The sequence below is a fragment of the Capra hircus genome, chromosome 3 (assembly GCF_001704415.2).
Source record: "Capra hircus breed San Clemente chromosome 3, ASM170441v1, whole genome shotgun sequence".
Taxonomy (NCBI): Eukaryota; Metazoa; Chordata; class Mammalia; order Artiodactyla; family Bovidae; genus Capra; species Capra hircus.
The window spans coordinates 3693153-3719603 of NC_030810.1; the positions used below are offsets into that span (position 1 = coordinate 3693153).

The following is a 26451-nucleotide window of genomic DNA, read 5'->3' on the forward strand; positions in this document are numbered from 1 at the left end:
AATGCAGGAGATGAGAGTTCGATCCCTGGGTCAGGAAGATCCCCTGGAGACGGGCATGGCAACCCACTCCAGAATTCTTGCCTGGAGAATCCCATGGACAGAGGAGCCTGGAGGGCTATAGTCCATGGGGTTGCATAGAGTCGGACATGACAAGCAACTGAGCACGCATGCGTGCAATTGCTTACATACAAGTTTTGACTAATTTCCACCACAAGCAGTGATGACTGGCCTGCAGGTCTCAGAGAGGTTAGCGGTCAGAAGGTCTGTGTTCTAATTCTCCATCCGCCCACCAGGGACTTTACTTGTGCCCAGGCCTGACTCCCCACACCCTCACTGGAAGGCCTCCCCTGGTTTAAGTGTGGCTGCTGGGGGCTGAGATCAAGTCACAGAGGCCAGAGGTGAAGGCAGATCTGGAGCCATCTGATCCAACCCCTCACCTTAGAGATGAGGACTCGGCCATCGAGAGGGGGAGTGACTTGTCGAGGTCTATGTGCGAGGAACCCACAGGTTTCAGGGAAAAGACCCACCGAAATGACAGCCGTGCACCCCAAGACCACAGAAGCGATGAGCCCCCAGGCCCTCCTGAGCATGTGAGTCTTGGCCTCTCGTGGCCTTTCGAGGTGAGAACAGGTCGGTTGTTTGGGGCTGGTTCTTCGACACCCGCCAGTGGCTCGCTTTCACTCAGCGTCACCTGGGGGGTGGGGGTGCCCCACCGCCATGTGCTTTGGCTCAAGTCCTGAGACAACCAGGACTCTAGGTGATTCCTGAGATTCCCATCCCAGGTGTCCACATTCCGGATAATCCCCTCCCTTGAGGGTGCCCAGGGCCTGGACGCAACGATGCCACCCTTGAGATCAGGTTGTACCACATGGCAAAGGTGGAGGCATTCTCACTGATGGAACCAGGGTCCTTCATCAGCTGACTCCGAGTTAGGGAAAGGGAGAGTGTGCCTGGTGGGCCTGGCCTAATCAGACGAGATGGGTCGGCGTCTGGAAGTCAGAGAGAGGTCCCGATGGCCTTGAGAAAGCAGCCATGTGTGAGAGGGCCTGGGGTTCTGGCCAGGAGCCTTCTGCGGGGGCTTCTGAGAGTGAGACTGGCCCTGATAGGGAGCTGGTAGCAAAAGGGGACCCCAGTTCTGCACCGGGAAAGACTGGATTCCACCAAGACTACACGAGCATGGGGGGACCGTGAGTTTCAGAAAGGACGGAACCTGGCCAGCATCTTAACCGCAGCCTGTGAGACGCTGGGCGGAGGACCCCGGAGGCTGCGCCCAGGCTCCTGACCCTCGGAATCTGTGAGGCTATAAACGTGTTCCGTAAGCCTCCGAGTTGAGAGTTGCTTGTTACACAGCGACAGACAGACACACAGGCCCTGAGCCCCCGTCCACCCAGAGGTGCTGGTTGGCCCCACTCCAGGCTGCGGTGGGAGCACCATGGATTTGGGGCTGTTCCCTCTGCTCCTGGGCAGTCACTGGGGGGCTCTGGGGCCACCGGTCACAGAATTCTAAATGCAGTTTTATGTTGATCATTCGTGAGGCCTCCTCTGCTGGGAAACGGAAGCAGGGATTCTCCAAGACTTCAGTCCCATCCAGGGAACTTGCTCCCCGAAGGCCTGGAAAGACACAGAGCCCCACCCCCGGCGCTGGCTCCCGGCTGTTGGTGGCAGCGGTGAATTCTCCCGACCCAAATACTTCCTGCTCTTCTGGGCTACTAGTTTCAAGCACAACAAAGAGCCCCACAGCTTGAGGAAGGCGTGGAGGGAAATAAATCTGCAGCGCCGAAATGAGACACAACAAAGCTGAGAAACTAGGCGGGAGCCGGGGGCCGGGGAGGAGCGGGACTTCCGGTAGGTGCTCCCGCAGGTGCGCAGAGGCTCCGCATTGCCCGCGCTAAGGGCCAGGCCCCCTGCCCCAGGTGACCACGTGACCAAGGCGCACCTTGCCCCGGAGCTTCTCTGGAAGGGAGGAGGCCTGACCTTGGGGAGGCTGCCTCTCACCTGTTTTCTGTTGGAGCCGAGCCTCTGCCCGGCCCTCGGCACACGGCCACGCCCAGCCTGCCCGTGGAGGGAGCAGGCGTTCCCCGTGACCAGAAGTGGGGGGAAACGGGGACCCAGGTCGGGGCCCTGGGGGACCCAGTGATGACCGGCTGTCAGGCTTGCTGGAAGTGACCAGGCCTGGGGAGCACGTGAGTCCGGGTTTAAGGTGCTGAGCGGTTTGTAGTGTGTGTGTATGTGTGAGTCTGTGTGTGTTTGTACCTTTGTGTGTCTGTGTGCACGTGTGTGTCTGCGTTGTGTATTAGTGTCTGAGTGCATTTGTGTGGATGTGTCATGTGGATTTGCGTCTCTGTGTCTGTGTGTCTGTGCCTGAGCCCCCGTGTAAGGAATCAGAAGTGGAAACTGAGGGGCCAGGAGTGTGTACTCCTGAGCGCCAGAGGTGTCCTCGCTCGTCCCCAGTGGCTTGCTAGGTCAGGGTTCCGGCAGGAGATTCCAGTTGAAAGAATCTCCTTTAATCTCTTTGTTGTTGTTTAGCCAGAGTCCTGTCTAATTCTTTTGCGACCCCTATGGACTGTAGCCCGCCAGGCTCCCCTGTCCATGGGATTCTCCAGGCAAGAATACTGGAGTGGGTTGCTCTTTCCTTCTCCAGGGAATCTTGCCAACCCAGGGATGGAACCCGTGTCTCCTGCTTGGCAGGCGGGTTCTTTACCGCTGGGCCAGCAGGGCAGCTGGTTTAAAGAGTGGCCTCCGGGAAAATCCAGTTCAAGTCTTGAATCCATTTCCGTTGACGGATCGGGACATGGACTGACCTCAGGGTAGACAGCTGCGCTGTAATCCTTGCACGCTGGGCGGGGCTGGCCAGGGAGGAGGTCCTGCGCAGACTGCAGACCGACCCTCCCTGGGGCGACTCCTCCCCAGGAAGCCTGGTTTGGATTTCCCATCCTCTCCTTTCTCCCTCGGTGGACGGATGTGAGCTTGTAAGAAAGAAAAGCCCCAAACTGAAAGGTTCGAGAGGGTGTCCCTATTGGCCTCAAGCATGAGAATGTCTCTGCGTTTAGAGAGACTTCAGTCACCCCAGTTCAGTTCAGTCGCTCAGTCGTGTTAGACTCTTTGCGACCCCACGGCCTGCAGCATTCCAGGCTTCCCTGTCCATCACCCCATCTTCGTGAAATTCCAGAGGCCGAGTCAGCAGTCGCATTTTTGATTCTCTCCCTGAACAGAGGGCTCCAACCTCTGATTATCAAATGCTTATGACATGTAATCACACAAGAAACCATACAGGAAAATGCTTACTGCAGTCTTATTTATTACAGCAAAAAAAAAAAAAAAAGAAAGCCAAGTAATCACCCGGTAACAGAGAAATAGTTCAGCAAACTGGAATTGTTGTAGGGATGTTATGTGGTCATTAAACACACACATGTCAAATGCATCTGTAACATATATAGCAATGTGGAAAACTACTCTTGATACAGCTTATTTGTATTTTTTTTCATGTTAAAATGATGGTTGGTTTGTTTGTAAGATTCTGAGAAACAAACTAGAAGAAAGTAGGCAACATCTTGTCCCTTGTATAAAGGGAATGGGATTATGGGTAAACAGATTTTTTCATGTTGACAGTTATGTGTTTATGTTTATAGCAAAATAATATTTGTAGATAAAGAGGTGTGTTACCTGTATGTTTATTTATACTCCACCGAGTTTGGTTAATTCACACATGCTTTGGACTAAAGATTTTCTTGATTTGAGTTTTATTAATTTGTGCACATAAATAGAAAAGAAAAAGAGGTGTCTTTAAATACTTGAGGATGCATTGCTGTCAGTGTGTTAGAACGCTCTATTTATGTAGAATTATAGCTCAGATCTAGTGGAATACCTGCTTCTCAGCAGGTGCTTTAGGTACTCAGCAGGAAGCAGGGCATTACTGTGGGTGTCACAGAAAGCTAGGGAGTCCACTCTTAAAAGTGTTGCTTTTTCTGAGCTTTATTGAGACATAGTCGACATATAACATTGCTTATCTTTAAGGTTTGTTACGTGCTGACTGGATACATTTGCATATTGCAGAATGATAACCATCATAGCTGAGCCAACACCCCTACCCCCTCACGTAATTACCGTGTCTTTTAAAAATGTTTCTTTATTTAATTGGAGTATAATTGCTTCATGATGTGATACTGGTTTCTGATGTTGGTTTCAGCTGTGTGCGCGCGTATATGCCCTCCCTGAAGAGCCTCCCTCCCACTCACCCCCGTCCTGCCCCTCTCGGTCATCGCAGAGCTGAGCTCCTGTGCTGGGCAGCAGGTTCCTGCTAGCTGTCTGGCTCACACGTGGTGGTGTCCATATGTCGGGGCTGCTCTTCCCATTGATCCTATCCTCTCCTTCCCCTCACTGTTTCCATGTGTCTGTTCTCTCCAGGGGGGTCTCTATTCCTGCCTTGGAAATAGCTTCGTCTGTACCATTTTTCTAGACTTCACATATGTGTTAATATATGTTTTTCTCTTTTTGACTTACTTCACTCTGTATAACAGGTGCTGCTGCTGCTAAGTCGCTCAGTCGTGTCCGACTCTGTGAGATCCCACAGGCGGCAGCCCACCAGGCTCCCCTGTCCCTGGGATTCTCCAGGCAAGAACACTGGAGTGGGCTGCCATTGCCTTCTCTGATAACAGGCGCTAGGTCCATCCATATCTCTACAAATGACCCCGTTTAGTTCCTTTTAATGGCTGAGTGATGTTCAATTGTATAGAGATACCAGGTGGGAACATTTAAGATCTCTCTCTTGGCAGTTTTCAAGTGATACAGTATCAGCTCTAATCATTATGCTGTACTCGAGGTCCCCCCAAATTCATGAATCTTACAGCTGAAGTTTACACCTTTTGACCCGTATCTCTCCGTTTCCCCCACCCCAGCCACTGGTCACCACTGCGCCACAGTTTCTCCACATTTGGCCAAAGAACAGGTGGTTAATGAGCGAGGGCTGCTACTGAGCTGACCGTCTTTATGATGGTGAGCTCAGGCTGGAGGCTCCCGGCAGGCTCCTTGCACCAGCGGTTCTAGATGTGGATGGAACCCAGGGCCTGCTGCTCCATAAGTGGTTGAGATGATGCTCGTGCCTGGTGAATGTGGTGTGGACGTGAAGGCAGCCTGCTCTGGCTTAAAAATTTTTTTTTCCTTTTAAAAACAACTTTGTTTTCTTGAAGCTGATCTACAAGGCTGCATTCACGTCTTCTTTATAGCGGAGTACTTCAGTTATACACGTGTGTGCATACATATATATTCTTCCTCATACTCTTTTTGCATCATGGTTTGTCCCAGGATAGCGAATATAATTCCCTGTGCTATATGGTAGGACCTTGTTGTTTATCCATCCTATATATACCACTTGGCATCTGCTAAGCCCAAACTCCCAGTCCATCCCTCCCCCTTGAGCCTGCTCTGACTTTGAATCCCAAATCCTTGTCTTAGGAAAGCTTCTCGTCTCTCTGTAAGGTGAGGTGACACTGGGCCCCAGAGGCTTCTTGCTCGGCTTCAACAGAAGCCTGTGTGCAGCTGAGCCGTGCAGGGCCCTGAGCCTGCTGCCCCTGCTCCTCGGTGGACACGGCCTGTCCCTTAGCCTTGGTCTCCTCCTCCCCTGCCGTCCTGTGGGGCAAGGGCTCCTTGCCCCCCCACACAGAGAAGCCGACACTATGGCACTAGCTTTTGAGAAAAGACAGAGCTTTAATTCAAGGTTGACCGGCGAGGAGACGGGAGACAAGGCCCCCTCTCTGCAGTCCCAGGGTTGGGGCCACATGTAAGGGGCTCGGGGAATTTTAAACTCAGAAGCTAATTAATTCATCTTAGATCAGTCCATTTAAGTGTTCATTGGAAGGACTGATGTTGAAGCTGAAGCTCCAATACTTTGGCTACCTGATGCGAAGAGCTGACTCATTGAAAAAGACCCTGATGCTGGGAGAGACTGATGGCAGGAGGAGAAGGGGCCACAGAGGATGAGATGGCTGGATGGCATCACCGACTCAAGGACATGAGTTTGAGTAAACTCTGGGAGTTGGTGATGGACAGGGAGGCCTGGCATGGTGTGGTTCATGGGGTTGCAAAGGGTCGGACATGACTGAGCGACTGAACTGAACTGAACTGAAACCAGTCTATATCAGTGACTCGCACACCTGGAAGTCACGTTTTGCTTATTAAAGGACTTCTCACATGGTGAGGGCTCTGATGCCAGCACTTTGTTCTTTGCTTTCCGTGGTCTGAAGCTTCCTGGTCCGGAGTCATCCTGGGGGCGTGGCTTCTGCCTCTCCACGCACAGCACTGTCTCTGCACAGTGACTCCAGATTTGATTAGTCAACCAATCTGTTTGAGGAGGCAAGACCCATTCAAGTTGGTCAAGGTTTTACGTGCTGTTTTAACAGCTTCGTCTGAATGTAGGGTGATCCTAAAGGCAGTTCAGTTCGGTTCAGTCGCTCAGTCGTGTCCGACTCTTTGGAACCCCATGGACTGCGACACGGCAGGCCTCCCTGTCCGTCACCAACTCCGGAGCTTGCTCAGACTTGTGACATCGATTCGGTGATCCAACTCCAGTAACTTTCTGCCTTGCATGGTCTCTCAGGCTGAGCTGCCTGCCGGAAGCTGGTCTCAGGGCCTGCTGGAGGCCCCTCTGGTTCTCTTTCTGCAGAGACCCCAGCCCAGTGCTTGACAAGCTACCTGGCGTAGGGCTGGCTACACAAACTATGTCTGACATGCTGGCTTCTTGCTAAGCCAACCCCATGTTCACTCATGAGATCTCTGTTGAGCACCTACTATAATCTCAGTGGTTAGATAGCATCACCAACTCAATGGACATGAGTTTGGGCATACTCCGGGAGACAGTGAAGGACAGGAAGCCTGGTGTGCTGCAGTCCATGGGTTGCAAAGAGTTGGACATGACTCAGCAACTGCACAACAACAACAATCTCAGTGAACACTCTGCTTTCATGAGAGGTTACAGCCCAGCGAGAGAGAGAAACAATTACCATCAAAGTAACTGGATTAAGGTAGAGTTAGACACTGAGATCCTTTCAGTTAAGAGGAGGAACAGGGTGCTGCAGGTGGGACGGTGGCAGGGAGTGTTGGCTCTCCTATGAGCTGCTGTTTACGGGGACTGGACGCAGGATGGGATGGGGCGGGGGGGGGGTGCTGTGGGAGTGGCAGCTGTGAGAACAGGCGGGACTCGGGGGCTGGAGAGGGGTTTGCATCAGCGTGAGCGGAGAGCAGATGTCGCCGCTGCACTGGAAGGCAAATCCCCCAGCTTATTTGGTGGTGTGGTTGACAGATAAGCAGCTCTAGCAACCCCTGACCTTTGAGCCTGAGTCTGTTTGTTATCTCTCCTGGGGCTTCAGGCGGCTTTCCGGACTCTGGTTTGCCCTTTGACCTGGCGAGCAGAGTTACAGGTGTCATTTTATCCCTGGAGGGCCAGCCAATTCGGGGGCTCCCCATTTGTCCTTAGTGTTTATTTTACTGTGCCGTTTTTTGAAAAAGTGTTTTAACTTATTTATTTATTTTTTGGCTGTGGTGCTCGGCATGGGGGATCTTAGTTCCCCAACCAGGGTTTGAACCCGTGTTCCCTGCCATGGTAGCTCAGAGTGTTGACCACTGGACCACCGGGAAGTCCCTATTTTACTTTGCCTTTGAGTTTCATTTCTACTCGTGGGTCAGGAATCTGCAGCAGGACAGCTTTGAGTTCTTGCATGGGTGGTGGGTTCTGGAGAGAGGGCTGGCCCTTGTAGAACCCATCCCCCAACCCCAGGCAGCTGTGAGTCTGGGGGCTGCAGAAAAAGCTGCAGCAGGATGTTGCCCACTGACACCATTAAGTGCCCCGAGGAATGTGGGGTTCCAGACGCGGTCTCCGGGAACACTCCGCTCTGCTGCATCCATGTCCCCGGGGAGCAGATGGGCCTGTGAGCCCTTGTCTGCCAGGCATGGTAACTCCGGACACTTTCTGTCCAGCAAGTCTCACTGGTAGTTAGGACTCGCATCTGTTTGACTCTTTTCCTCTTGTCCCCACAGGGCAGAGCAGACCAGCCTGTGGCCCTGGCTGCTTGCTGGGGACTTGGGGGCTGGGGTGGGGTGGGGGTCACTTCCTTTCTTCTCCAGAATCGCTTCCCTTCCTACATCGAGATGGGAGAGGCTCTGCTCACAAGATGGGCTGGCTCTGAGGTGGATTTGGCCAATTTTCAGGGAAAGATTTTTCTAGAAGCAATACAGACAATTGTTGTTATTTAGTTGCTAAGTTGTGTCCAACTTTTTTGTGCCCCATGGACTGTAGGTAGGCTCCTCTGTCCACGGGATTTTCCAAGCAAGAATACTGGAGTGGATTGCTGTTTCCCTCTCTAGGGGATCTTCCTGACATTATCTGCCTCCTGAGGAAACATGCATCACACTCACAAAAGCATTCTTGCCAAAAGATGGCCAGTATCCAAGCAGATTTCTGTTCTGAGCCACCAAACTACAGAAAATATAGGTTTTGCAGGAGCATATTCAGTGACCATACAGGGATGCAATCAGCAAAATCCAGACCGAAAACTATAGGCAAATATGATTTCTTCCACAAATAAATTGCAAGGAAAAAGAGGATGCATGTACATATACTGATGTACAAAAGAAATAATAGTATGTCTAAGAATCCCCTCAAAGTAATCTTTGGTGGGAGTGGGCTTTGGGGGTGTGGGTACAGCTAGTTCTTGGGAGGTGGATGATGGAAGCCTGAGGTTCACCAGAATGACCTTCTTCTGCTCTGTTCTGGTACATGCCTAACATTTTCTATAATGAAAAAATACACGGAGTTTGCCCAGATTTATTTCGATCACAGAGCCCTTTTTCTCCAGGGCATATCACTGCATGTTTTCAGTTAGTCAGTTCAGTCACTCAGTCATGTCTGATTCTTTTTAACCCCATGGACTGCAGCACACCAGGCCTCCCTGTCCATCACCAACTCCTGGAGCTTGCTCAAACTCATGTCCATCGAGTTGTTGATGCCATCCAACCATCTCATCCTCTCTCGTCCCCTTCTCCTCTTGCCTTCAGTCTTTCCCAGCACCAGGGTCTTTTCCAATGAGCTGGTTCTTCGCATCAAGGGGGCAAAGTATTGGAGTTTCAGCTTTAGCATCAGTCCTTCCAATGAATATTCAGGACTAATTTCCTTTAGGATGGACTGGTTGGATCTCCTTACAGTCCAAGGGACTCTCAAGAGTCTTCTCCAACACCATAGTTCAAAAGCATCAATTCTTCAGCGCTCAGCTTTCTTTATAGTCCAACTCTCATATCCATACATGACTACTGGAAAAATCATAGCTTTGACTATATGGATCTTTGTTGGCAAAGTGATGTCTCTGCTTTTAAATATGCTGTCTAGCTTTTTCATAGCTTTTCTTCCAAGGAACAAGTGTCTTTGGATTTCATGGCTGCAGTCACAATCCACAGTAATTTTGGAGCCCAAGAAAATAAAGTTTGTCATTGTTTCCGTCGTTTCCCCATCTGTTCGCCGCAAAGTGATGAAACTGTATGCCATGATCTTTGTGTCTTGAATGTTGAATTTTAAGCCAGCTTTTTCACTCTCAACTTTCACTTTCATCAAGAGTTTCTTTAGTTTTTCTTCACTTTTTGCCACAAGGGTGGTGTCATCTGCATATCTGAGGTTATTGATATTTCTCCCGGCAATCTTGATTCCAGTTTGTGCTTCATCCAGCCTGGCACTTTGCATGATGTACTCTGCATATAAATTAAATAAGCAGGGTGACAATATACAGCCTTGATGTACTCCTTTTCCAATTTGGAACTAGTCTATTGTTCCATGTCCAGTTCTAACTGTTGCTTCCTGACCTGCATACAGATTTCTCAGGAGGCAGGTCAGGTGGTCTGGTATTCCCATCTCTTTAAGAATTTCCCACAGTTTGTTGTGATCTACACAGTCAAAGGCTTCGGCATATAGTCAATAAAGCAGAAGTAGATTTTTTTTGTGGAACTCTTGCTTTTTCTATAATCCAACAGATGATGGCAATTTGATCTCTGGTTCCTCTGCCTTTTCTAAATCCAGCTTGAACATCTGGAAGTTTACAGTTCACATACTGTTGAAGCCTGACTTGGAAAATTTTGAGCATTACTTTGCTAGTGTGTGAGATGAGTGCAACTGTGGGGGTAGTTTGAACATTCTTTGGCATTGCCCTTCTTTTGGATTGGAATGAAAACTGACGTTTTCCAGTCCTGTGGCCGCTGCTGAGCTTTCCAAATTCACTGGCATAATGAGTGCATCACTTTCACAGCATCATCTTTTAGGATTTGAAATAGTTCAACTGGAATTCCATCACCTCCACTAGCTTTGTTCGTAGTGATGCTTCCTAAGGCCCAGTTGACTTTACATTCCAAGATATCTGGCTCTAGGTGAGTGATCACACCATTGTGGTTATCTGTGTAATGAAGTGTTTTTTTGGGATAGTTCTGTGTATTCTTGCCACCTGTTCTTAATACGTTCAGCTTCTGTTAGGTCCATAACATTTCTGTCCTTTATTGTGCCCATCTTTGCATGAAATGTTTCCCTGGTATCTCTAATTTTCTTGAAGAGATCTCTAATCTTTCCCATTCAATTGTTTTCCTCTATTTCTTTGGAAGGCTTTCTTATCTCTCCTTGCTATTCTTTGGAACTCTGCATTCAAATGGGTATATATTTCCTTTTCTCCTTTGCCTTACACTTCTCTTCTTAGCTATTTGTAAGACCTCCTCAGACAATCATTTTGTGTTTTTGCATTTCTTTTTCTTGGGGATGGTCTTGATCCCTGCTTTCTGTACAATGTCACAAACTTCCATCCATAGTTCTTCAGGCACTCTATCTATCAGATCTGATCCCTTGAATCTATTTGTTACTTCCACTGTATAATCATAAGGGATTTGATTTAGGTCATATCTGAATGCTCTAAAGGTTTTCCCTATTTTCAATTTAAGTCTGAATTTGGCAATAAGGAGTTCATGATCTGAGCCACAGTCAGCTCCTGGTCTGGTTTTTGCTGACCGTATAGAGCTTCTCCATCTTTGGCTGCAAAGAATATAATCCATCTGATTTCGGTGTTGACCGTCTGGTGATGTCCATGTGTAGAGTCATCTCTTGTGTTGTTGGAAGAGGGTGCTTGTTATGACTGTATGTTTTAAGGCTTTCAGTACAGTGGGAAATGCTAAAATGTTCTGAGATCCTTGAAACACTAACCATTTTTGTAAATAGGTTTTCTGGAACCTATTTACCTGCCAGTTTTAATCCAGGAACCACAACTGAGAGAGTGCCGTGCCTCTCCGGCTTTTCAGAACATTTTTGGAATAGCTACGGATTGTTCGAAAGTTAGAGGTGATAGGAGGAGGAAGTGAGCCGGTATGATGACTAGCATTCAATGGCTATCCTGCAGTGTTTTAAGATGTTCGTATGCATTGGCCCTGCGGGCCCTGGGGACATGCTTTCCAAGCACATCACAACAGACCTATGTCATAGCTATCGTTCACCCTGATTTCCAGATGGCAAGATGGGGTGCATAGTGGCCCAGGACTGGCAAGCCAGGTCCCTCTGACTTGGAACTCCATTCCATTTAGGGCTGTCCGTGTCTGGTCCGTGTCCCGGGGGTGAGCTTGCTGAGATCGTTTGGCATCGTTCAGCCTCCTCGCGTCGCTGTCTCTCTGCAGGGCATGGCGCAGGTGGATGGGGTCCTTCATCCCGGGGCCGCCCCGGGCCAGCCCTGCATCTTCAAGCTGGTTCTCCTGGGCAGTGGCTCTGTGGGCAAGTCCAGCTTGGCTGTCCGGTATGTGAAGAATGACTTCAAGAGCATCCTGCCGACCGTGGGATGTAAGTGATGGGACGGGGCACCCCTTCCTTAGTCTCCTCATGGGGAAGCCAGGGCTGCTGACCCGGGTGTGGGGCACACGGGAACCAGCCACCTGGGAATTCTCATGCCCTCCTGGAGCCTCAGGCGTGCCGGGGGCACAAGGTCCTCCGTGGGCTGGTGGGCACGCACGTGGAATCCAGAACTCAACCAGGCTTCAGCTCAGCTGGAAGATTCCAGGGCTGAGTCTGGCGCCGAAGGGTTGGGTATGTGAGAGATTTTGTTGGTGGAGGGGGAGCCCAGAAGAAGCACCTGCCCCCACGCTCTGCCACCCGACCCCCTAGACAAGCCAGCCTCTCCCTCTGGCTGGTTGCCCTCCTACTAAAGCTAGTCCTGTTCTGCCCGGACTCAGTTTACCCTCCTGGCTTGGGTTGGAGGGGGGATGGGTGCTGTCAGAAAGGTTGTCAGGGAGGGAGGCCCTTCTCACTGTGCTGCTTAAAGAGGCCAACGGGTCACAGCCTTCAGAGGGGAAGGACTTTGGAGCATCTGTGGGCAATCAGCCTCCTTCACATCCTGTCTAGGAGTGAAACCCCCCATTTCCCACCTGAAATAGGGAAACCCAACCTGTACTTTGTGTCAGTTTCCTTGGGAGGCAGCCCAACACGCTGGAAAGACACCTAATTTGGAACGAAAGCTTTGGTTTGAAATTTGGACTCGGTTATGCACAGTCCCTTGGACTGCAAAGAAATCCAACCCGTCCATCCTAAAGGAAATCAGTCCTGAATATTCATTGAAAGGACTGATGCTGAAGCTGAAACTCCAATACTTTGGCCACCTGATGCGAAGAACTGACTAAATTGCAAAGACCTTGATGCTGGGAAAGATTGAGGTGGGAGGAGAAGGGGACGACAGAGGATAAGATGGTTGGATGGCATCACCAAAGCAATGGACATGAGTTTGAGCAAGCTCCGGGAGTTGGTGATGGACAGGGAGGCCTGGCGTGCTGCAGTCCATGGGGTCACAAAGAGTAGGACACGACTGAGCGGCTGACCTGATGCTGGTGGATGAGCCTTCCATTTCTCTGCATTCATCCATTCACTCACTCATCCGTTCACTCCCTCTCTCACTTAGCAAGTACCTGCTGGGTGTGGCCTCTGCCCCAGGCCCCTAATAGGTATGGAGGATTTTCTAAATGCCAAGCAGGCACACCGACATAGAAACAAAAAAATTCAATGGACAGCCTTTGGGGGCCCTCAGTCTTCTCAGGACGGTGGTTCCTGAGTCCCTGAGGCATGCAGGGCCAAAGGGACTGGCCAGGGCCAGGCTCCTGGAGTCAGTGGTGGGAAGGGCGGAGCAGGGCGCGGGGCTGGCCATGGGATAGAACCGTGGGGAGAGGACTGTGGATTCAGGCCCGCTGAGGGTGCACAGGGCAACCTCTTCTCCATCAGCAGGAAAGCTGACCCCACTCACCTGTGATACTGGACTGGGCCTTAAAAGAAAAAATACAACAAAGTGCTATGTCTGGCTTCCAGGTGGGTTTTAGTCCAGAGCAGAGACCACAGAAGGGGCCGGGCCGAGCTGGGGTGTGGGGGGCCGTGTGCCTGCGTGTGAGCCTAGATCTGGACAAGCTTTCCATGCTGGTCCTCGCTGTCTCCTTCCCCTGAATCTGGATCCAGGTTCACATGCAGGCACACAGCCCTCCATATCCCAGCCCAGCCAGAGGGTTGAGATCCCACCCGTGAGCTCACAGGGCTCTGCCTGTTTTTGTGAATAAGGTTATATGGGAACACCTGCCCATATCTGTGTATTCTCAGTGGCCCACAACCCTCTGGCTGAGGGGTGTGTGTGTGTGTGTGTGTGTGTGTGTGTGTGTGTGTGTTAAGTTGCTTTAGTCGTGTCCAACTCTTTGCAACCCTGCGGACTGTAGCCCACCAGGCTCCTCTGTCCAAGAGATTCTCCAGGCGAGAGTACTGGAGTGGGTTGCCATTTCCTCCTCCAGGGGCTCTTCCCAAGCCTGGGATCAAACCCGTGTCTCTAATATCTCCTGCCCTGGCAGGTGGGCTCTTCCCCGCACGTCTCAGGGGTGTCTCTGGAGGGTGGTGACATCTAGTGCTTGCGTGCGGATTTGCCGGTGGAACCAGTTTGGACCAGCTGGGCCTTGTGTGAAGCAGGGGAGTCTCCAAGGGTGCTGGGTTTCTGCCCCCTCCGCCCCCCTCCCTGCTGAAGGAAACTTTGCTGGAGCCAGGCGTCCCTGAGGAGTCACCCCTGTCGTGTTTCCTTCAACCCAGAGGCAGTTCACGACTTTCACAAAAAAAGGGAAGGCTGCAGAGAGAGCTTGAGTGAGCAGGAGCGGCTGTTTAATTAAAAGGTCAAAAAGCACAGCCTTTCCTTGTGTTAGCGTTTAGCCGAGACTCCTTTGCACTGGGGCCACCATATGCAAGTTGAAGGAAAAACCCCAGTGAGTTCTTCTGTCAGTGTCCGCAGGGGGTCCATTCAGCTCAGCCAGAGGAAGGCACACCTGCTTCCAGAGGCTGGGGAGGGGGCCGGGAGGGTCCCCAGGTGTCCCTGCCACTGGGCCCCCTTGTTGAATCTGCGGGGGGGCCAGAGAAAGTCGGAGCCCTGCTTTGTGTCACCATGAAGAGCAGCGTGCCACGTGGCCCCGGTACAGATTATTGGCTGATGAAAATGTGCCAATGTATCATCTCCCCCAGCACGTTCCAGAAACGTGAATGGTTCCTGGTTCTTGGTCTGATCCTGCCTCCAGACCCCGGCTTGTTGCCAGTATCATTTTAGGCAAAATCTCCAAGTCTGTTTGCATATCTTGGAAGTTTATCTTAATCACTCTTCGTCTTGACCTGTGAACAGGTAGAAAATGTGGTCAGCAGTTTTCTAAACAAAGAAGGTAATACATGTGGGGTCTTTTCTGGAGCCAGAGAGTCTGCAGGGCAAGGGTGGAAGTTGGCATCAGTTACCAGCCCAGAGGGCCCCCTAGGGGCCTGTCTCTCTCTCTCTCCCGGGAGACGAGGTGCTGTGGTCTGTAAACAGCCAGCAGCCTCTTGTACCACATCGTTTTTCCAACTGAAAACCCTGCCCTCCCTGGAAATTTGTTAGGGTTTTATTAAATGCATTGATTTACGCTCAAGCATGAGTTGTCATTTTCAGAGTAGAAAAGGAAAATATCAGAAGCTAAGACAGCTAAACAGAGGAAACAAACCTGAGTTTTATGCCCACCTGTCGCCCAGCAGTGAGGGCTTTTAGGGTGAAACCAAAATCGAACTCAGAAGTGTGATGTGGCTTGACAGCAAATAGGCGAAGCATGTGGGCAAAAGGCTGCTGCTCCCGGCCAAGGAGCTGGGGAGCCGGGGAGAGGGGAGAGGGAGGTGGGGAAGCGATGTCAGGTGTCAGACAGGCGCCTCCTCTCTTTTCTCACGGGTTTGACAACCACGCTGGGAAGGGGGCAGTGTTGACTCATGGTAAGGAAGGAAGCTGGGCTTTCGAAGGTTTACGGGAATCAGCAAAGTCCTTGCAGCAGTTAGGCCTCCTTCCTAGGCCCGTACGCGGCCCTCACCCTCATGACGCCAACAGTCCTAGTGGAATTTCATCCTGCTCAGGCTTCCCTGGTGGCTCAGAGGGTGAAGCGTCTGCCCGCAATGCGGGAGACCTGGGTTCGACCCCTGGGTCGGGAAGATCCCCTGGAGAAGGAAATGGCAACCCACTCCAGTACTCTTGCCTGGAGAATCCTATGGATGGAGGAGCCTGGTGGGCTACAGTCCACTGGGCCGCAAAGAGTCACACACGACTGAGCGCCTTCACTTTCACTTTTCTCTTAGGCCCCACAGTAGCCTCTTAGGAGCCGGGAGCTGTCAGACCTGCTGTTGAGCTGCAGATGGCAGCTTTGGCCTGGTGTCGTGGTCTACTGGGCTCTCGCAGCAGAACAGCACAGACTGGGTACCTTATGCAACAGACACTTATTCTCACAGGTGTGGAGGCTGGAAGTCCAAGCGTGAGGGGCTGGCAAAGTAGGTTTCACTCGGAGCCCTCTTTTCTTGGCTTATGGGTAGCTGCCATCCTGGTAACTGGCTGTGTATCTGCATGGCCTCTTCTTTGTGTTTGCAAGGGATGGAGGAGAGAAAGAGAGACAGACAGACAGGGAGAGAGACAGAGACACACACACACAGAGGGAGAGACAGAGACACACAGAGAAACAGAGAGACAGAACACGATGGGGGTGCCTTCTTACAAAGGCACTAACCCCGTTTTGGGGGCCCCAGCCTCAGCTGGGCTTCCCTTGTAGCTCAGTTGTTATAAAGAATCTGCCTCAATGCAGGAGACCCAGGTTCAATCCCTGGGTCGGGAAGATCCCCTGGAGAAGGGAATGGCAACCCACTCCAGTATTCTTGCCTGGAGAATCCCATGGATGGAGGAGCCTGGCGGGCTACATAGTCCATGGGGCTGCAAGAGTCGGACATGACTGAGCAACTAACCCACCACCCTCAGGACCTCATCTAAGCCTAATCACCTCGCAAAGGCTCCATCTCCGAATACCATCACGCTGAGGGTTAGAGCTTCAACCCACTGACTCTGGGAGGACACAGTCATTCAGTCCATAGCACCTAACAGGTGTATATGACTCCAAGCTTGTGGATGAGCAGAAAAATGCAGGCCGTGCAGGCAGAGGCCCCGTTGGTGGCTTCCATTTGGGAGTTGCCCCAGACCAGGTTCTCGTGAGAGAGAGTGGTGATCCTCCCCTTGCTGTGCTAGAATCTCAGCCCAGACGTGTCTCTTACCCTACATCTGTAGTGGATTGAATCGTGTCCAGAAGATACATCCATGTCCTGATCCCCAGTACCTGTGGCTTTACTGGGGAAGAGGGTGTTTGCAGACATAACTAGTTAAGGCTATTCCTGTATTTCGGGTGCACCGTGAATCTCATGACCAGTGTCCCTGGAACAGGAGACTGCAGAGCTTCCCTGTGAAGACAGCAGCAGAGTGGGGAGCGCCTACAAGCCAGGGCCACCCATCACTGCCACCCCTACCGGGAGCTGGGAGGGGGCGTGGGGCAGAGTCCCTCCCAGAACTTCTGGAAGGAACCAGCCCCGGTGACACCTTGATTTTGAACCCCTGACCCCCAGAACAGAAATAATACCTTTCTGCTGTTTTAAGCCACGCATCGTGTGGTCATTTGTTCTGGCAGTCCCAGGACACTCACACGCTGCCCTTGAAGTGAAAGTTTTCATTTCAACCACGAAGCCACATCTGCCAGAACCTCCCAACAAGCCCCTAACCCAGCCCGGGTCTGGGCAGGGCAGCAGCTTCACCTGAAGCACCCACAGGCTTCTCTGCAGTCTCTGGTTTAGCTCTGTATGTGACACACCCCATATGCTACGGGGCCAGAACACCTTTTTAAAAATAACATTTATTTTTTTGAAGCATGGTTGATTTGCAGTGTTGTCTTAATTACTTCTGTACAGAAAAGGGATTCAGTTGTGCCTGCCCCTCGCTTGGCAGCCACAGGCTGTTCTGTGTCTTTCTATTTCTTAGATGAGCTCATTTGTGTTGTAGTTTAGAGTCTGCATTATGTGATGTCATGTAATATTGGTCCTTCTCTGTCTGTATAATAATCTCGAGGTCCATCCATGTTGCTGCAGGAGGCATGATTCCATTCTTTTTACGGCTGAGTAATACTCCATTTTATATAAGTCCTACGTCTTCTTTATCCATTCATCTGTTGATGGACATCTAGGTTGCTTCCAGGCCCTGGCTATTGTAAAGAATGCTGCTGTGAACGTTGGGATGCACCTATCTTTTCTAATTAGAGCTTTTTTCTTTTCTGGATACATGCCCAGGAGTGGGATTGCTGGATCATATGGTAGCTCTATTTTTACGTTTTTTGAGGAACTTCCACGCTGTTTTCCATAGTGGCTGCACCAGTTTACATTCTGGGGACAAAACGTCTTGGTGTTACTAATTAGCTCCCTTAAAGTCACGTCACTTGGGAAAGCTCTGGGAAGGAGAAAAGCAATCTTCACGTGAAAGGTGGATTGCCCAGGATGTCAAATGGAAGGTTTGGGGTAGTTCTTTCATTGTGTGTGATCATTAAGCAGAGACACGGATGCATAAAAGTCCAGGTGCTCGCTGCCCACAGGGGTGACAGGTGAGAACACAGACGTCTACCTGCAGTGAGTGCGTGTGGAGCACAGGATAGGCTACCATAATCTGCCTCCTGGGGAAGGGGGGCCCAGCGGCACCCCGAGGGCCGACACTCAAAGACCCCAGTGGGCTTGTCAGGAGGTGGGGAAGAGGAAGGATTCTAAGCAGAGTTGTCAGTGGAGATGGGAAGTCGGGAGGCAGAGGTGTGGATGAGGCTGGGAGGTCAGCAGGAGGCCAGGAAGGATTCAGGGGAGGAGGTGGGTGACCGTCAGTTGCATTGCTGGACACCCATGGGGACGTGCGGACCCCTGGTTGCCAGAGACCCTTCCATGCCACACGTGGTCCAGAGGATTTGAGTAGGACCCTAGAGTCCATCTTCCCACACAAAGCCTCTGTGTAATCTACAAGCAAGTTCCTTGTAACTCTGCTTCTTCTGGAAACTGCCACCTTCCAGAAGAGGTGTTTGCTGAGCCTTGCCCACAGAGGGTGCCGGGGAGCATGGGGCTGTCTGTCTCCCACTGGTGAGCTGAGCCCAGGCTGAGCTGTGGATAAGGACCTCGTTCTCCAGGCAAAGGTCGCTCTGGGCTTCTGTTTCAGGTGCGTTCTTCACCAAGGTGGTGGACTTGGGGGCCACGTGTCTGAAGTTTGAGATCTGGGACACGGCTGGTCAGGAGAAGTACCACAGTGTCTGCCGCCTTTACTTCAGGGGCGCCAACGCTGCGCTTTTGGTGTATGACATCACCAGGAAGGTGAGGCTCACCTGGGCGTGTCCCTGCCCTCCCAGGTATGAGGAGGCTATCTTCCGGAGGCATCATGTGAAAGGCCTGGGCTGGTCCTTTATATTAAAATCGTGATAACCAGTGGAGAATCCTTCAGTGAAAGCTGGTCACCTCCTCCAGGAAGCCCTCCCTGACCACCCCTCTTCCTGCTGCACAGCTGGGTTTGTGGCGCTCTGTGGTCCTCCTTCTGGAGCATCACCATCCATCACTCATGATTCCTTGGGGGAGTCAGTTGGACCGTATTTTACATGGGGTGGCCACCGACACCTGCCTTGTCTTTTCTGGGACGGCTGAGGAAGAACACCAAGTCTGCCTGACGGTCCGTTTTCCTTTTTCAGGATTCCTTTTGCAAAGTTCAGCAGTGGCTGAAGGACCTGGAGGAGGAGTTCCACCCTGGAGAGGTCGTGGTGATGCTGGTCGGCAACAAGACAGACCTGGAAGAGGAGCGGGAAGTGACCTTTGAGGTGGGTCTGGAGACAGTTATCAAGTCTCAGTAGGGGAGATGGGAGGGACCCCAAACACACGTGACCACCCACTCGCACAGCCACACACGCACACACAATTCCCAATTAAGTTTCCTTCCTGGGCCAAGGTTTCTGATCTCTCCTGGGAAGGTCAGACCCAGAGATGGTGGCTCCCAGCTGTGGGGAGAGCCCTGAGCATCACCATAGACCCCACACCTCCTGGGCACCGAGGCCTGGCAGGGGCAGGCAGCACCAGGAACGAGGAAACCATGGCCCTCCCCACCCTCTCACCCTGTGAGTAATGTGGGTTTCAGGTCTTCATCTTTGTGTTCAACAAACTGTTCAAGAAATATGTGCTAAGTTGCTCAGTCATGTCCGACTCTGTGAGACTCCATGGACTGTAGCCCAGCAGGCTCCTCTGTCGTGGGGCTTTCCAGGTGAGATACTGGACTGGGTTGCCATTTCCTCCTCCAGGTTCAAGAAGGGGCAAACCCACATTTATTTGCTAGGAAATTAGCAAGGAGCAGAGGACCCAGAAGGTGTAATATGACTAAGAACAGAAAAGGTGCTCAGGGAGGTGGGCTTGTGAAGTGCTGGGAGCCTGGAGCAGGGAGCACGGGTCCGTGTGTGTGTCCGTGTGTTACAGGTGTGTGTGTCTCTGTGTGTATAGGTGTGTCTCTCTGTGTGTATAGGTGTGTCTCTTTGTATGTATAGGTATGTGTGTCTCTATGTGTGTGTATGGGAGAGTGTGTGTGTAGGAGGCAATGTGGTGTCTGTGTAGGAGGTGTGTGTCTCTGTGTATGTACAGGTGTGTGTGTGTAGGAGGTAAGGTGGTGTCTGTGTATAGGTGTGTGTCTCTTTGTGTGTACAAGTGTGTGTGTCTCTGTGTGTGTGTATAGATATGTGTGTGTAGGAGGTAAGGTGGTGTTTGTGTATAGGTGTGTGTCTCTGTGTGTACAGCTGTGTATATCTCTGTGTGTGTATAGGTGTGTGTGTGTAGGAGGTAAGGCAGTGTCTGTGTATAGATGTGTGTCTCTCTGTGTGTACAGGTGTGTGTGTGTGTGTGTGTCTCTGTGTGTACAGGTGTGTATGTGTGTAGGAGGTAAGGTGGTGTCTGTGTACAGATGTGAGTGTCTGTGAAGAGGTGTGTGTGTCTCTGCACAGATGTGTGTGTCTGTGTGTGTAGGAGGTAAGGTGGTGTCTGTGTGGACAGATGTGTGTGTGTATCTGTGTGAACAGGTGTGTGTGAACAGGTGTGTGTGAACAGGTGTGTGTGAACAGGTGTGTGTGTCTCTGTGTGTGTGCAGGTGTGTGTGTGTAGAAGGTAAGGTGGTGTCTGTGTGGACAGGTGTGTCTGTGTGAACAGGTGTGTGTCTCCATGTGTGCACAGGTGTGTGTGTGTAGGAGGTGAGGTGGTGTCTGTGTGTAGATGTGTGTGGGGTGGGTTTAGGAGAGGTGGAGGGGCAGATGAAGGGAGAGGGTGCTGGGTGGCAGGGGGTAGGGAGGGGAGGGAGGCTGGAGGCAGGGGGCTGCCAGAGAAGCCCCATACTGCCCTGGGGCTCAGTGGCCGAGCCCCCCGCTGTGGTGGTGGTGGGCTCAGGGGCAGGGATCTGATAGGTGACTTAGAAAGAACGTGAGGAGGACAGGTCAGGCTGTGGGGGAGATGTGACCTGGGTGGGGAGACCCTCAGGGAGGCCAGGGGTCCAGCTCTGGGGCGGATGGGGCCTCCTCTCTGCTCCCCCAGGACCCCTGCCCTGGGCTCGGCCAGCCTGTGGGTGGGAGACCCCATGGCTTAGACTGCATGGGAGCCGCCACCCCGGGGCCTGGCTGTTGACCCTGGGGCCCCAGACCCCACCCTGGCCTCTTCTTCACTCCGAGCTCCCACAGGCTGGGCCTTGGGCTGGGGGTGGGGGGACAGAGTGCACAGACCCCCAAGCTGCAGGTGCCTCGGTCGGGCGGAGGCCAGGCTGACCAGCGGGCAGTGAAGCTTTCCCAGTAATTTGGGGGCTTTTCATCTTAAAATAATTCCAGCATTGCAGAGCTTGTTGCAGAAATAGTACAGATAGTTCCTGTCTGCCCTTCCCCAGCTTTCCCAGGTGCGAGCGGCTCACTTACGTAAGCACAGCAGTGAAAGTGAAAGTCGCTCAGTCGTGTCCGACTCTCTGTGACCCCATGGACTATACAGTCCGTGGAATTCTCCAGGCCAGAATACTGGAGTGGGTAACCTTTCCCTTTTCCAGGGGGAATCTTCCCAACCCAGGGATCGAACCAGGTTCTCCTACATTGCACGCAGATTCTTTATCAGCTGAGCCACAAGGGAAGCCCGAGAATACTGGAGTGGGCAGCCTATCCCTTCTCCAGCGGATCTTCCCGACCCAGGGGTTGAACCGGGATCTCCTGCACTGCAGGTGAATTCTTTACCAGCTGAGCTCTCAGGGAAGCCATTAAGCACAGAATGATGAGCAAATCAGGAAACAAATACCCACAAATGCTCTTAGCTCAGATTGTATCACTTTTCCACTATGGTCCTCTCCCTGGTTCAGGGAGCTCTGCTCCTGAATCTGGCCACTGAGAAATCCCCCAGCCCAGTGGGCATTGTCCCTCTTGCCCCGTTATTCTTTCTTCCTTCCTGGCTGGCCAGGAATGGCTGGCCAAGTCGTTCCTGGCTCATCTTGCCCTTTCCCAGCCCCAGCCCTGGAAATCATTTCCCTGAGGAACACTGGTTCCTTGTGTGGGGGAATGAATTTAGGAGCCAGGGTCTCTGCACTGGATGTTCTCATTCCATGGGCAGTGAGATAACCATGAACCCCATCCTGGGGGACCTCAAGGACAAACTGGCAGACGGAAGGGTGAGGACCTGCAATTTAGGGGCTAGAGGCTGCCGGGGTCCAGCCCCAGTGGATCCAGGGAATTCGAAGCAGGGACGGCATTGTCGAGGGAAAAACTTATTTATTTATTAACATAAGATTAGATTAGGAAGAAATAGTATAGTAGGACAATTAAGTGGAGAAAAGAGGCTGATTAACTTGGGTTACGTGGAAAACCAATAAAGCTCCAGACAAGGAGCTTACACCACCTACGTTAGGCCACCAGCGCCCGTTTGAATATCCGAGAGTGCCCGGCCTTGGGCTCCCTCTCTTACGGATCTTAGAAGCCGGGACAAGTAAGTAGACATGGTGAGCCTCCACACCCCAGATGGGAATTCAGCCTGAAATTAGAGTAAAGAGGAGACAGGGGGGAAACCAGTCCTTCCAATGACTGGCCCCGCCTCTATTGTCTAGAAAGCCTTTTATACCTTTTTGATTGTACATAAAGATCAATGGGTAATACAAAATTATGTAGTGTTAGCAGCCCAGACTCTTTCTGTATATCTTTTTGTATGCAAAAGGTCTCAGGTGATTTACATTATCTTCTGGCCAAGAGGCTTGCTAACACTTTTTGGCTCTCTTCCTCAATGAATGTTAATCTCATTTCCCCTGAAGTGTATTTCTTTAATCTGCATCTCCCTAAAGCGCTAAAGTTACATCTCTATAGAACAAAGGCGCAGTGGGTTATAACAAAGAAGGTACTTAACTCAAAGATCTAATGTTGCTAATACCAGGTCTCCTACTTGTTTTTCTATATACCAACTATATCTAAAAATAAAGGATATGAAAATTTGGCAGCAAGTATTCGCTCAACAATGAAACACTTAATCAGTTTTATTCTAATGATCTTGACACCTCAGAAGCCTCTGCATTCCTAGGATGTTTTAAGCTTCCTGTGCCTCTCGAGGTTGGGAGACTGTAAACAATCACATGCGCAGCTGTACGAGTCCTGCAGGCAGGCTGGAAAGCCATCAGAGGGGTTTTTGGATTGAAACACTAGTATTATGCCCAGGAGATTTATTATCTAAAAGCTCTAAATTAATTTTTTTTCCAGAAAAAAGTGGTAGTGGGACAGCCCCCTGTTAATGACAGAAGAGTAGGTGGAAAGCGTAACACAGTAAAGCAGGCAGACTCTGGTCTTGGGGGGTGGATGCTCAGGAAATTCCAGGGGGAACCCCTGAAGTCTGATCACATCCTTGCGTTTTGTCAGGCTTCCTTCTGCATGACCTTGTCACGGGTGGGATTCCTCACGCTGGCCCCCGGCAAGAGGCCCATTGCACTGAGAGCAAACCCTTAGGGTGACTCCACCTGGAACCCTCAAGCTAGTCGGGGAAAGGCAGATATTTGGGTTTCATTCAGATGACCAGGGGCTTCCCAGGTGGTGCAGTGGTAAAGAACCCCCCTGACAATGTAGGTGATGCAGGAAAAGAGGGTTTGATCCCTGTTGGGATGATCCCCTGGAGGAGGAAATGGCAACACACTCCGGTATTCTTGCCTGGGAAATCCCATGACAGAGGAGTCTGGCGGACCACAGTCTATGAGATTGCAAAGATTTGGACATGACTGAGTGACTGAGCATGCATGCAGATATGACCAGATGTGAGCTACCCGAAGTCACCAAGTCTTCATCTGTACCAGGTCACGTTGTCCTTTAAAACACAAATGATAATGAGCCATCTCTGTGTCTGGGAGGGGCTGAGAAGCTTGGGAAGGGGGTGGAGTGCAGCTCTGTGGGCCAGGTGAGGAGGGTGGATGCTGCTGGGTGCGATGCTGCAGGCCTGGCTGGCCCAGCCTCCGGGGCCCGCTCAGCCTCAGGCAGGACCATCTGGGGCCCAAGCTCCTCCTGGGAGGGTCCGGAGGTGAGGGGCCTGCCCAGGGAGGCCCCCAGGTCCTCCTTCGTGGACACTTCTCCCCTTCTTGGCCACACAAGCAGCCCTGGAGTTTCCCAGCTTCCCTTGCTTCACACACCATCACTCCATGCAGGCCTGACCCCGTGACAAAAACAAGGAGGGGGAGCAGAGAAGGGCCCAGGGGGGCTCCCACCAGGCTGGCCTCACCCCCCCTCCATGTCTCGCTTGCTTTTGGAGTCCCCCACCCCAAGATTCCACGGTGGGAGGGGAGCCTCCCCACAGACCCCACTGGGGGCGCTAGGCTCCCCTTCCAGTGAGCGCCACACCCCACTCCTGGCCCTGCTGCCCAATCCTGACCACCTCCCCCAGGAGCCCCAGTAACAGGATGTGAGGAATGAGGTTCTCCGCTGGTGTAACTGTCCCGTGGTCTTTCTGGGATTAATGTGGACTTTCCACGGTCACTTCCTCCAGGAAGGGAAGGAGTTTGCAGAGAGCAAGGGGCTGCTGTTCATGGAAACCTCGGCCAAACGGAACTACCAGGTGGCAGAGGTCTTCAACGCTGTTGGTGAGTGACCAGCCCCCCGCCCAGGAGCCAGAGGTGGGGTGGGGTGGGGTGAGGTGGGGTGGGGTGAGGGGGGTGCACCTTCTTCAAATGGGGCTTCTCTGGCCTCCTGAAGCCCAGCCGAATGTTGCCAGGGGCCTGGAAGGTGCACAGCAGTCAAGGGCGCCTGTTTCCTGGTTCCCGGAGAGCACGAGGGAGGGGGGTCTCCAGGGGCTGCCAAGGGTGTAGGGGCTGTGCTGGGCTGGGGGGCTTCCCTCCCAGCTGGGCTTCCCCCTCCTGTCATCCACAGCCCGGGAGCTTTTGCGGAGAGAAGAGAGCAAGGAGGGCCAGAGGCAGCGGAGAGACGCCCCGCTGACCCTGAGTGAGCGGCCCTCGCAGCGTGGCCGATGCTGTGCCCACTAGAAGCGGCCGCTCTGGGGGCAGCTGCGGGGAAGCGGGTACTCCCAGCCCGTGCCCCGGCGGTCCTCTGAGTGAGCTCCAGCCAGCTCCGTGGTGATGGTGGTGCTCTGACCCGGGTCCACCGTCGAGCCCGGCGCGTGCCTGAGTCCTCGAGGCGCAGGAAGCCAGCATTCCTTAGAATAATCGCCTCCCAAGCTCGTGGGAGTCCTTTGGGAGATGTTTGTGTCTCCAAGGGCCTCCAGAGGGTGGGGGCTCCACGTCCCCAGTTGTCAGATTCCGCCTAAATCCCAGATGTCCTGGGGGTGGGCACGCCTGACCCTGCCTGGAGGTGCCCTCCTCAGCTGCCTGGCCACCAGGCAGTGAAGGAAGGGAAATCAGCCGGCGGGGACTTGGCTCTGGGCAGGAGGCCGCCCGGGATGGGCTGGAGGGTTTCCCCTGCTCCTAGGACAGGGGAGAGGGGTCAGCAAGCCCCACTGGAGCGGACCATGTCATCACCGGACCTCTGTGAGGGTCCCTGAGGGGTGCAGCTGGGGGTGGGGCGGGGCCCCACTGTCCGCTTCTCAGGGTGACTATGACAAGATGCTTGGGCCCATAGGCTTGAGGACTCGGATTTCAAGCGGAGGGATACCTTGTTCTGCTCCAGTGAGTTTTTCTCCTAAAAGTAAACCCCTTTCTCGCACATGGTCTCTGGTGAGTTTGTAGGTGGGGGTTGTTATGCACGTCCCCCGAGGGCCCCCAGGCGGGGCGGCGGTGGCTGCGGTGGGCACAGGGCATCTTTCGGGCGGAGACGCGTCGCGGGCTCGCCTGGTTCCTCCCTTTAGAGAGGCCAGCGGCCCCATGAAGGTAGTTCAAAGGTGGCTTACTACTGGGGAGGCGGTAATGCTGGTCCCCCTCTGGGACTGTGATAAGCAGGTGAGAAATTTTAAATAAGAAGCCACTGTCATCCCCCTCCCCCAAAAAGTAGCTTCACTTTGTCAACTGTAAGGATCAACAGGACAAACGTAAGCGGCCTTCCCTGTTGATGCTGAGCCCCTTGATGTCCCCCAAACGCGTGTTTCTTTCCTAGACAATGTCCAGGTGAAGCCTGGCCGCTTTCTGCTGCGAGCCCTGCAGATTTTGGCTGCAGTGAAGTGTCCTATACGACCGCTCCCTTGAAGATGGAGCGAGTGAGACGGGGGCCCTTGCTGTGTCAGGCCGCTTCCTGTGAGCTGTTTCCTCACTCCGGGTAGCGGGGCTGGGTGGCTTAGTCACCAATGTCCTGTCTGACTCTGGAGACCCTGTGGACCAGGCTCCTCTGTCCCCGGGATTTTCCAGGCAAGAACACGGGAGGGGGTTGCCATTTCCTTCTCCAGGGGATCCTCCTGATTCAGGGATTGAACCGGGGTCTCCTGCGCTGCAGGTAGTCTCCTGCATTGCAGGCAGACTCTTTACTGCCGAGCTACCAGGGGAGCGGGCTGGGCTGAGACTCCCCCCCCCCCCCCGCAAAGGAGGAGACCACTTTGGAGGTGGCGGGAGGCTGAGGTTGCCTCTAGCCACTAGATGGCACTCCCGCTTCGCTGAAGCA

General features: G+C 52.5%; 1 protein-coding gene across 3 annotated transcripts; it reads left to right on the forward strand.

Moving 5' to 3' along the window:
- RAB17 (RAB17, member RAS oncogene family) lies at positions 1809 to 25566 on the forward strand. Of its 3 annotated transcripts, none has more exons than XM_018040662.1 (6): positions 1809 to 2183; positions 11680 to 11839; positions 18564 to 18715; positions 19084 to 19209; positions 24398 to 24491; positions 24778 to 25566. In XM_018040662.1, the coding sequence occupies exons 2-6, from the start codon at positions 11683 to 11685 to the stop codon at positions 24888 to 24890; spliced, it is 642 nt and encodes a 213-aa protein (XP_017896151.1). In that variant the 5' UTR covers positions 1809 to 2183; positions 11680 to 11682; the 3' UTR covers positions 24891 to 25566. The 3 variants fall into 3 exon arrangements, with proteins under 3 accessions (XP_017896151.1, XP_017896160.1, XP_017896157.1); XM_018040668.1 differs by having other exon boundaries at positions 1987 to 2183; positions 11590 to 11839; XM_018040671.1 differs by lacking the exons at positions 24398 to 24491; positions 24778 to 25566 and adding an exon at positions 19524 to 19627.

Bases quoted from the DNA above. Each gene is read 5' to 3' on its own strand.
- RAB17 (XM_018040662.1), top strand. From the start codon at position 11,683: ATGGCGCAGGTGGATGGGGTCCTTCATCCCGGGGCCGCCCCGGGCCAG. The intron at 11,840-18,563 runs GTAAGTGATGGG...CTTCTGTTTCAG, and splicing joins CATCCTGCCGACCGTGGGAT to GTGCGTTCTTCACCAAGGTG. The intron at 19,210-24,397 runs GTGGGTCTGGAG...CACTTCCTCCAG, and splicing joins AGCGGGAAGTGACCTTTGAG to GAAGGGAAGGAGTTTGCAGA.